The sequence below is a fragment of the Equus przewalskii genome, chromosome 17, assembly GCF_037783145.1.
Source record: "Equus przewalskii isolate Varuska chromosome 17, EquPr2, whole genome shotgun sequence".
NCBI lineage: Eukaryota > Metazoa > Chordata > Mammalia > Perissodactyla > Equidae > Equus > Equus przewalskii.
The window spans coordinates 30,015,739-30,028,014 of record NC_091847.1 but is presented as its reverse complement, the minus strand read 5'-3'; the positions used below and the strand labels follow the sequence as shown (position 1 = coordinate 30,028,014).

The 12,276-nt window shown below is 34.5% G+C and overlaps 1 protein-coding gene across 2 annotated transcripts in view; it reads right to left on the bottom strand.

Moving 5' to 3' along the window:
• ACVR2A (activin A receptor type 2A) overlaps positions 1–12,276 on the bottom strand; it is an 85,311-nt gene that overhangs the window by 24,430 nt on the left and 48,605 nt on the right. For both annotated transcript variants that reach the window (XM_070579657.1, XM_070579656.1), the window contains exons 3-5: positions 11,756–11,963; positions 7,947–8,056; positions 7,599–7,753 (exon numbers count right to left, since the gene is read on the bottom strand). In XM_070579657.1, coding sequence (XP_070435758.1) covers positions 7,599–7,753; positions 7,947–8,056; positions 11,756–11,963 — 473 coding nt within the window. The remainder of the gene's footprint in view (positions 1–7,598; positions 7,754–7,946; positions 8,057–11,755; positions 11,964–12,276) is intronic.

The following is a 12,276-nucleotide window of genomic DNA, read 5'->3' as shown; positions in this document are numbered from 1 at the left end:
AACAAACAAACCTGAACACCTCTCAGCCTATCTGATACACGCTGCTTTTACTAACAAACAATTTTCATTTTTATTATCTCAAATTAATAGAAGTTTTGATAGCAATGAAGTAGCTAGGAATAAAGGAACAGATCTAGGATGGGGTCCAGGAAATTAAGAATAGAGAGAAAAGCAAATTCACTTCTTCCTATCTATCATCTCCTTGTCAGACAGGAACAAGGAGAAATTTATGCGTACTCTGGTCTATGAGTCAGTCCCATTTGTAACCTGGCAGATGGGGCCCTCCAGAGGCCAAAGGAAAACTGAACTCAAGATTTTAAAATTTAAATGTAAGTCATTTTTAGAAATAAGGTACTCTGATTAATTTTAATGGGCAGCTTTAACTTGTTTTAAATTTTTTTTTTCTTTCTCCCCTTCCTTTCCTTTTGCTTTTGGACATGGAATTTCAGCCAGTCTCCAAGTGGGTCTGTCTGTGCATTTGTAAGTGAAACAACTTATATAGGCCTAACGAGAGTAGTTTTTTGTCAAGCTGCATGTATGGATAATTTATGACACTTCTCCTCACAATTAGTTTAGAAGTATACATAAAAGGAACTTGTAATTTACGTTACCAATACAAAAAGAACCACACACAAAGGTGGAACACAGAAGGAAGAAACATTTGTAGTAGCCCTGAACTACCAGTTAGGCGCACACACACACACACAGACACACACACACAAAGATGCTTACGTGTAAGATAACAGCATTGAATCACCATATTTTAAATATGCTAAAATAATAGCATGTTAAAAATATTTGTGAAATGTAGGTTCCAGCTCTTAGCAGAAACCTAAGACAAACAATAAGCTCATAAAACATCATATTTTGGTATTTCATGAGCATACATAAAAGTTCCACTAAATTTCACTTAAAAGCACATCATTTAATCAGAATGAGATAGAAGTACTGAGCTCAAACCTGCCCTCAGTATACTGTTAAAAGAAACCAAGCGTAGAATACCATTTTACAGTTTATAAAAGAGAAAAAAATATATATTGAAAATGAGATTAGAGAAAGGTGCCAAAGCATATACACCAACCTGTTAAACTGGTTATTTTAGGAAAGTAATAAAGGAAAAAGAGAAAGAATAAACAATTTTCTCTCCTTTTTTTGCACACATTTCTTTCTGTATAATTTGTCTTGTTACAACAAGCAAGTGTTTATAATTAACTTTTAAATAGAAGAGAATTCTAAAAGACAGAAAGTGAAAGAGAAAAAGAAGGTAAATGAAAGAGACATGTGTTCCTAAACTCCCACCGTTTAGGAGGCAGCCTATTTCAAGATGTGCTTCTATGGGATGTAATATTTATTTTGTAAGTATAACTTAATATTAGCATAGTAAATACTCAGCAAAGTTTAGTGAATTTCCCCTGCATTCTCCCCAAATAAGAAAGCAGCACTCTCTCCTAAACTGACTTGGCTGAATGATTTTATGCTACCCTTTCAGCATCTTATTAATTTGAAATAGGTACATATATAGACTCACATTCAAGAGGAAAATCCTACAAAGTATTTTCACAGACGGGTTGGTTTCTCAGTGGATAGTAATTTGACATAGCATGAAACGACAACCTATTATTACTTTAATATTAAGGTCAACAGGATTATTTTGTACAACCAACTCGGTATTCCAAACATCTGAAAGCCTTTAGTCCTTATCAGACCAAAATCTAGACAAAATGTCATGACGTAAAGGACTGAAGAGACTGTTGTCACTTTAAAACATACTAATGTTGTGATACTGTAGTGCTATTTATATAGCCTTAAAAATGAACAAGAAACTAACTTCATATCTCTTTAAAGGCAGATAATTTCTAGCTCCTAAAATCCATTTTCTTATCAAGCAATATTTTTTTTATTAAGATTATGATAGATTACAACCTTGTGAGATTTCAGTTGTACATTATTGTTAGTCATGTTGTGGGTACACCACTTCATCCTTTGTGCCCTCCCCCCACCCCCCCTTTTCCCTGGTAACCACCGATCGGTTCTCCATGTCTATATGTTAACTTCCACCTATAAGTGGGGTCATATAGAGTTCGTCTTTCTCTGTCTGGCTTATTTCGCTTAACATAATACCCTCAAGGTCCACCCATGTTGATGCGAATGGAACAATTTGGTCCTTTTTTATGGATGAGTGGTATTCCATTGTGTATATATACCATATCTTCTTTATCCAGTTGTCAGTTTCTGGGCATTTAGGTTGGTTCCACGTCTTGGCTATTGTAAATAATGCTGCAATGAACATAGGGGTGCATGGGATTCTTGGGATTGCTGATTTCAGGTTCTTAGGATAGATACCCAGTAGTGGGATAGCTGGGTCATAGGGTATTTCTATTTTTAACTTTTTGAGAAATCTCCATACTATTTTCCATAGTGGCTGCACTAGTTTGCATTCCCACCAACAGTGTATGAGGGTTCCTCTTTCTCCACAACCTCTCCAACATTTGTCACTCTTGGTTTTGGATATTTTTGCCAATCTAACGGGTGTAAGGTGATATTCAAGCAATATTTCTTTATCAGCACAAATACAGATCTTATAAGCAGGAAACTTAAGCTCACATACAGTTATGAAGGCAATGCAAACGGTTTTAATGAAACCACCTTAACTCTAACCACAACAAGACTTCTTAATAATAGAGTCAATGCATCAATTCCCTCATATTCATGACTCACTGACACTAGAAAAACCAGTTCGCATTCAGTTTACTCACTGCAGATTACAAGAGCATCTTCCTACATGTGCAAAGACACTTTCAGCACAGGGAAAAGAAAAGTGACCTAGGTGATGCAAATTAAAAGGATGCTTCGAGCTTGTGATTACAGAAAGAATTGAATAATGGTGTTCTCTTACAAAAGACTGAAATACTTCAACTTATTTTACTCCCAAGAAATACAGCCTCAAGATTTATCATAAAGCACCTGATGTTCATAAAGAATGTTTATTAAACAAATCCCTGGATATACTGCATTATCATCTCAGCATAACTCTAAATGCAACGAAGTCAATTCAGCAATTCAGCACTTAGAGAATGGTTATTACTTACAAACACTGTGTGAGATACAGTAGTGAGTATTATAGCTTGTGTTCAAGGAGCTTATAATCAAGTTGGAGAATGGAACATGTGTACAAATGACTACAGCCTTTCTCAACTGGGGTTATTCATCTGAATCACAGAAGACAGAAACTGACTTGAGCACTATTTTCTCAATTCTTTCAAGGATGGTAAGCCACTAATACCATTCTAGATCCATATGATGGATGTCTTAGAGTATAATGGGAAAAAGAACCCTAAGGCAGACAAAGTATGGAAGACAGGTTATACTCCAAACTTTGTATTCTTTGCTATGGATTATTGAGAGCCCTGAAATATTTTTAAGCACAGAAATAATATAATCCAACATGTAAAATGCTATTCTATAACAACAGTACAGATGAAGACAGAGATCTGGAAGCAAGAAGACCAGCCACAAGATTACAGAAATAATCTCAGCTTCAGGTATAATAATGTCCTGAACTACAAAAGAGTCAGGAAGGATGCAAAGGTGAACGAACTTGGTAAATGACTAGGCCAAGAACAGAAGTAGTTGTCTCCAAAGCTTTCATCCAGGATGACTGGGAAGACAGTGATACCATGAAACAATGTTAGAAACATAGTAGTTAAAGCTTATAAAGAAAGAAGAATGGCTTCAATTAAAAAAACAGGAAAATTACTTTTTTCTATGTCTTTAACTATGCTACATTAATTTTAGAATAAATATTTTACTGGTTACTAAGAACCATAATTCAAGACCAGATGTTAAAGCATGTATATCCCTACATCACTTCTTCAGAATAAAATACTAACAGAACCAGAAGAAATTCTAAACAACTTGAAGTCTTAGAAATAAAGAATCTCACCATTTAACTGCCAGAACCAGCTTATTAAGAGGATATATGTGGATCTCTCTTAGTTCTCCAGAACATCCCACAGGACTAATGTTTTATCCCTGAACGAGAACAAAAGACTGAGATCTGATCAATGAATGAGCACTGTATGTTCAGGTTAAGCTTGCTTTGCTGAGAATCACTGTAAATTCTCTTTAAGTATAGCTCTTATTGTAGGAATGACTCATCAATAAGATATCACCATGTTGAGACTGTCTTACAACAGACCAGTTAATTCACCAATCAGTCTTTAGCCACAGCTTTAAGAAAAAGTTTCTCTAAGAAAACGAATGGCAAATTTTATGTCATCGTCTAAAAGTGTTCCAATAATGTGGAGGAAGAATGTTCCAGAAATCCACAAGAGGACTGTGAGATCTTTTCCTAACTGTCCTTGGAATTAAATGAATATGGAGACATGACCATGAGATAAAATACAGAAGTCATCTTAAGACTGCAAATGTGTAGCACGTCTCCCCTTCCTACTTCTCATATCCCTCAAGTCTTGAATAACTAGTAGACATTGGCACTATCAACTCAGAAGCACAGGAATCTTTACCTACAACCCAATCAATACTCACAAACCCTATTCTACAATAAGCTAAAACATCTTTTAATAGAAAACACATGACTATGCCCCTCTATATATCTATGACTCTTCTCTTCTGTCCTATATGAGACAATGTGATAATGTTATTGCTCGTTTTAGCAGTCAACCTATTCAACATTCAAAAGTAGAATAAACTTTAGAATGATTTTGGCCTTTAAAACGATTTTGAGATGGCAAGGATGTTTACTAAACTATCTGAAACACCAGAGGCATGTGCTTTCTGGCGAAAGACAGGCAGAACAGCATAAGCAGTGAGAGCAAAGCTTTACTATCAGAGAGTCCTTCACTCCGAATCCAGGTCTAAGACTTTGCTACGTCTCAATTTCTTTATCTATAAAATGGGGATTACAACAACCCCCATTTGATTTGTGAGGTGAAATCAAATCAGTGCTTTCCAGACTTGGCTGGTCATCAGAATCACCCAGGAAACTTACTGGAAATATAATATCCCAGGCTCTATTTCACACATTGAGGTGTGTAGTCTAAGAATTTGTATTTTTTAACAAATTTCAGAGATGATCCTTACATACTGGTCACAATTTAGAAATCATGGAAAAAATTTATATATTTTATATGTTTCTATATATTTATACATATACGTAACTTACCAGTACCCTAGTATACTGTAAATGTTCAATAAATGCTTGATGTAATTATCAATAATTATTTTCAAATAGGAGATAAAACTGAGCATTTTGTAACAAGATAGTCACTACGTATCTTGCAGAACTAGTGTGCACAAATCTCTCACCAAAAATGAGACTTTAAGCATGACACTATACTGTTTGAGACATGGTAAAAAATGACATAAATGAAGTTCCACAATGATGACAACACTCCTTTCCCGCAACCTAGTTTATGACAAAATGAAAGCATGAAGCCAAGCATTTCTTGTATTTTTCATAACAAAGCTTGCCCATTCCAGGTCATTCCACTACAAAATCTTGAAATTCATTCCTTATTTTTCAGTAATTCATACAATCATGCAAATTCACCACAGAGCAATGCAAGTACCAAGTAAATGTGTACAATAACATTAACCATGGCAACAAATATCTAAAACCCACAGAGATGGATACTCACTGAAGATCCCTGGTTCTTAGTTATCTATGAATAATAATTGCATCTTTGCTTTTTAAAAGTCTAAATCCTTGAATTAATTAGCATTTCTTAACAAAGTGGCCTCAAGTACAAGATATCCAGCCCTTTAAAAAAAATGTCCAACCACACTTTTGTATCAATACTATATACAAATCAATGTTATCTATAAGATTACATTATTATTTTTCAAGCTCTATTAACAAATTCGTTTTTAAATATAGTTTCCAGTTTGTTTCTATCATATCACAAATGTAGGATAAATTTGGACACTACTATAGTACTAAGTACTCTCTCTTCTAAATGTAGATATTAAACAAAAAATAGTTACCACCAATAAAGGTAAAGTGTATCCTACGGCCATCTGGAGTAAACTACATATTTTTATTAGGCACTAAAATGTTTACTTTAAAATACTTTTTAGAGATGATTTTTAGTAAACCCACAACTTAGCTACTAATGTTTAAAAGTTAAAATATTTCAATCTACTGTGCACACTAGTGTGTTTACCTAGTTTACTGAATAAAGTATTTTACCTTTGGGTTTATTTCTCCAAATGCACATTTTACAAAGATTATGCAGATCAGAGATCTAATGCTAACAGATTGCTGCAAGGACTGAGAAAGAAATACGTTATGTAAATAAAGCTTAAAGGGAAGAAGTTGTTTTGGCCATTAAATTATACGACTTTATCATTTTCTTCTATCAAGTTTTAACCATTAATCCTACTGGTATTAGAGAAACAAAGTTAAACCAAGAGATCCAGAATGCCAAGCTAATCTGATCTTAAGAGTTAAAGGAAACGCAGTAAAAACTAGGGTTCAAAGATGTTTCAAGCAAGTATAACCAAAAGTTACCACCTTTCCTCAGCCTGTAGAATATTAACTACTTATATTAAAAGTTGTTGTAAAGCACTGGACCAGTGCCAAATGCCTACATGACAGAGAACGAAGAAAATTTCATGAATTTAATCTGATTACCTACCACACCTATATTTTCAGATATATTTGGGGTCAGATACATATTTGAGAATCAAGGGCATTAAAAAAGTTTTTGTCTTCGGTACACACTTGATATGCTGCAAACAAAAAAAATGTACTTGGAACTACCAACAACACACGATGAGAAACATTGCTGTTCTGCTCCTCTTCCCCAAAACAACATTTTAATGGCTATATCTTCCTGACGCCTTTGTGAAACCTCTCTTTTCCACACTTTCTTGGTTACCTTACTGGGTCCCTCTCCATGGTTAAAAGGATGCTTTGACAAGTAGTCTTGAAAATCAAAAAATTTAGGAATGAAAAGGAAAGAAAGAGTTATGATACTGCTTCTCCATCATCAATCACTTCTCAAGAAACAAAGCAGGGTCAGCCCCATGGCCGAGCAGTTAAGTTCACATGCTCTGCTTTGGTGGCCCAGGGTTTTGCTGGTTCGTATCCTGGGCGTTGACATGGTACTGCTCGTCAGGCCATGCCGAGGTGGCGTCTCACATGCCACAACTAGAAGGACCCACAACTAAAATATACAACTACGTACTGGGGGGATTTGGGGAGAAAAGCCAAAAAAAAAAAAAAAAAAGATTGGCAACAGTTGTTAGCTCAGGTGCCAATCTTTAACAAAAAAAAAAAGAAACAAAGCAGGGTGCACCTCACACTTTAAAGTACTACAATGACAGTAAAACTCTCCAAAGAAGAAGAAGACTAGGAATACCCTTCATTCTACTCTACTTCAACCCTTAAGTGAGAAAAGTTTAAGACACAGCAAATTAATAAAGTTTCAGAATTAGCTATAGTTCCCATAAGAATAAACATTCAAAAATTAACTCCAAAGGAAAATGGTTCGTAACAACCTAGGGGGTGCCACTACACTCATATTTCTTTAAAACATACAATTTAAAACAGCACAAAATACAAGACAACTTACTTGAGTTGGAACAAGTACGGGAGGGTAGGCCATCTTATGATGCCTGTACACCCAAAATGCACAAATGACAATCCCCGCAATTAACATAAGTGGCACCAAGGAATAGAGCAAGATGTTGTAATAGGGTGGCTTAGGTGTAACTGGATTCGAAGTAGCTGTGGAAAAGGGGAGAAGAAAACAACTCAGATTTGGTCTACAAAATTCCACAATAACTATTTATTAAGTGTCAAATTTTAGGAGAAAAATAAGAGTAGGAGAAGGTAGCAGTAAATTATTCCATCAACACAAATATGCTTTGTTTTCCATCTACCAGTTGAACAGACCTATGTCTTTTCCCTGTGAACTTACGCTGTGTGACTTCCATCTCCGGAAAATAGGAAAACCTTTCATTACACATATTGCCCTCACAGCAACAAAAATATACTTCAGGGCTGTCTTTTTTTTCTATACAATCAGTCCTATAAACAAACAAAGAAGAAATGAGTAAAATCAATATTATTATACTGAATCTACAATAGGTGTTTTTCTAAAGTTCTTCTCAGAGATAAAATAATGAATAATTCATTTACAGTCAACTTCAAGATTTCTATTAATATCCAATAATAATTCTTAAAGGCCAAAAATATTCCTGGAATCCTGTTACTAAATCTCATCAGAAAACAAACCAACAGCTAATTTTATAACACACACATTGGCTCCTTGAGACTATTGCTTTAATTTGGTTTTTAATGATCAATCTAAGGCAACTATCTTTTTTTGTTGTTTTTTTAACCATTAGGAAAGCTTGAAGAGAAATATAAAGCCAACAAAGAAGTTTGGTCTAGGAGTGCTCTTTCTCACAGGAAAATAGCCTTCCCATTTCATGAATAGAAAAACTGAACACTATTCATAAACCTGTATATGTGCATACATATAAATACATACATATACACGTGTATACATATAAATACACACACAAAAAATGGTACAAGTTCATATCTCATGGCAGAACATATCTTAATATTTGAGATGCGAACTAAGCTTGGGAATTAAGAGTCTCATCTTTTGTAGCAGATTTAAATTCCCTGAACACAATGAACAGGGTTGAGATAAACAACAAGTAAAGAACAATGTGTAACAACAAACATACAGGACTTAGTATATGAATCAAAACTTAGTATACGAATCAAATACTGATTCGACTTAGGATGACTGGTGGGGGAGGGTTTCGGGGCAGTCTCCTATACAGGACCTTAGATAGGGATTTAGCATCTAGTGCAAATCCTAATCAGCCACTAAGAAACAGCTATACCTATTTAAAAAATAATAATAATAAAACATTTAAATACTGCTGATAAACATCAGGTGGACTTAAGGACATATCTTAGAAATAAACTGCCTACTTTTGTGATAGTTGTTAGAATAATAAGATTGAACTTAACTCTAAAGTGAAAAGCTCAAGAAATTTCAGGGAGAAGGTAGTTTTAACAAAATCAAACTTTAAAATGAAATCTATACCAATATCTGTTTAGTAGAAAGTAAAAGACAAATGAAAGCTAAGTTTTAACAATTTAAAAAAAAATAAATGCATAAATTTAAAATTTGGACTCATGCTTCAAATTATAGAAGGTTAACATGATTAAATATCTACTCTAACTCAAGAAAATTACTTTTCACCATTCCATTCTTTTTATCATTCTCTTTTCATCTATACATTTCCTTTTTTTTTTTTCCCTGTGGTGAGGAAGATTGGCCCTGAGCTAACATCTATGCCAATCTTCCTCTATCTTGTATGTGGGATGCCACCACAGCACAGTTTGATAAGCGGTGTGTAGGTCCACATCTGGGATCCAAACCCATGAATCCCAGGCTGCCGAAGCAGAGTGCACGAACTTAATCACTACACCACTGGGCCAGGCCCTCCTCTATACACTTCTTGAATCTTCTTTTCCTTTCTCTTACTTTTCTTACTATCCTTAATATTTTTTTTAAATAAATTCAGAGCATAAAAACAAAAACTCACATACTTTTAAATTAGCTATTAACCCCTAGAAACAAGGCTGGTATAGTAATCGCTGACTGTAAGAGCAAGCATTTGTACTGAACAACGCACTCTCCATTATCCAGCAAAGTTTAACCTCCAGTTGATACTGGTTTTAGGTGAGAAGCACAGTAGCTTTTTACTACAAAAAGAACAGGGATCCCTGACTTCAACTAATTAATAAAAGATAGTTGTAGATAAAGATGATCCCCAAACCTTATTTTCGCCCCATTTCTTCCTACTTACCTTTCTTTTTTTATTGAAACATAATTGACATACAACATGATATTAGTTTCAGGCATACAAGATAATGATTTGATATTTGTATATATTGTGAAATGATCACGACAACAAATCTAGTTAACATCCATCACCACACAGTTGCAAATTTTCGTCCTTGTGATGAGAACTTTAAAGATCTACTCTCTCAGCAACTTTCAAACGTACAATGCAGTATTGTTAACTATAGTCACCCTGTTGTACCTAACATCCCCAGGACTCACTTGTTTGATAACTAAAAGTTTGTTCCTTCTGAACACCTTCACTAATTTCACCCACCTACTAGCCCACCCTCTGGTAATCACCAGTGGTTGGTTCTCTTTATCTATGAGTTCGTTTTTCATTTGTTCTTTTTTTTCTTTTTTTATGACTCCACATATACGTGAGATCATAAGGTATTTTGTTTTTCTGTCTGACTAATTTCACCTAGCATAATGCCCTCAAGCTCCATCCATGCTGTCACAAATGACAAGAGTTTCTTCTTTTTTATAGCTATGTAATATTCCAATGTATATACACCACATTTTCTTTATCCATTCAGCCGTCAGTGAACACTCAGGTTGCTTCCATATCTTGGCTATTATAAATCATGCTGCGACGAACATGGGGGTGCATATACCTTTTAGTTAGTTTTCTTTTAATTAGTGTTTCCGTTTTCTTTGGATAAATACCCAGAAGGAGAATTGCTAGAAAACATGATAGTTCTATTTTTATTTTTTGAGGAGCCTCCATACAATTTTCCTAGTGGCCCTACTTACCTTTCAAAATAACAAATATCACTTGATGACCACCTCTGTTAATAGAGAGGCTAATATCAGAAATGCAGTTAACATGAATCATTATAGAGACAAAGTCCCTGGAAAATTCAGATTTAGTAGTATACCCTAAATGACTTTCAATTTCTTAAGAAAAGTGGAGCTAATCAATTTTCATGGGCATATTCAATGCCTTTTGCTATTAATCACATATGACCATGATAATCAATTCATGGTAATCAACTGAGGCTCCTGAAAGTGGACTGGAAAGTATTTCGCGTTCCGTGAGTAGATCAGTATTTTCTGGCTCCAAAAAGTCTAGTTACCTAATACTTTGCAGGCTTTCTAGTCATCAGCACCCACCCACAGTGGAAATCCTGTGGCCCAGGCAGTTTAAGTGATCAGCCCAACATCTACGGGACCCCCTACAGACAGATCACAGGCAGTTAAAAACATGTCCACTGTATTTTATCTCCAGTACAGAATAAAACAGTTTAAGCAAGATCTTTTAAATAAAATGTAGCTTTCTATGAGAAGTGTGTTAGTTCTGATGTAATTCTGAACGTCAAGTTAAAATGTCTCTTGGGGTAAAGAACAAAGCTCTATTTTGCAAGAAAAAAAAAAGGGAAAATGTGGTAAGATCAATTTCTTCCAGATACATATAAAGGGAAACTAAAAGGAAATTAAATACTACGATGAAGCTTTATTCTCCTTGACGATAGATTTTCAGCAGATATACTCTCTTTTAAAGCATTTTTAAAAACGCTTTATCCTTAAAATTGACATTCAAAAAGAGTTTATAATCCTAACAACATAGGGAAAGAAACGGTTCTTACCTATAGTTCTCACCACTTGGAAGATTATTCAAAGTATATGTAAGATATAATATCAAAGATAAAAGGTAAAACATACTATATTCATTTTATTACTTTAAAATACATGTCTAGTCATTAGAACATGTTATAACAGTCTTCATAATCCCATCTTAAAAAAGAAACATCTAAATGAAAATCCATGCACTGATCTTCCCCATTTTAAAAAGGGGAGAAGAGGAAGGATGAAAATTATTCAACACTCTCATAAAAGATAAAATGTTTCCTTACCTGTCATAGCAGTTGATATCATCCAGCCAACAACCTTGCTTCACTATTTCAATGGAGCCAGAAATATTCTTCCAGGTAGCAAAACAATGTCGCCGTTTATCTTTGTCACCATAACAGGGTTCGACACCAGTTCGATTGGTTCTGTCTCTTTCCCAATTAGCATTATAGAAAATACACTCCTGAGTTTCTGATCTACCAAGTATAGCACCTATAAGATAATAAAACAACTTCATGTAACTGTATTAGCTCTGAAAATAAAAGATTGTCTCCCAGTACACCAACTTCAGATGTTCATAAAATGTCAATAATCTACTCTCTTCCCAGTGTTACAAGATTTGGTTTAGGTTTCCAGGTCAATCTCTGTACTTTAAGTTTAACAATTAAATATTAATACTAAAATTAATTCTATTAATAATAATAGAAAGTGGTCACATATATCACAAGATTTCTCTGGAAAAGTTCCAGTTTCACTTCACTTAAGAATGTCCTTGATGAAAAGCAGTAAAATTGCTAATTTTATT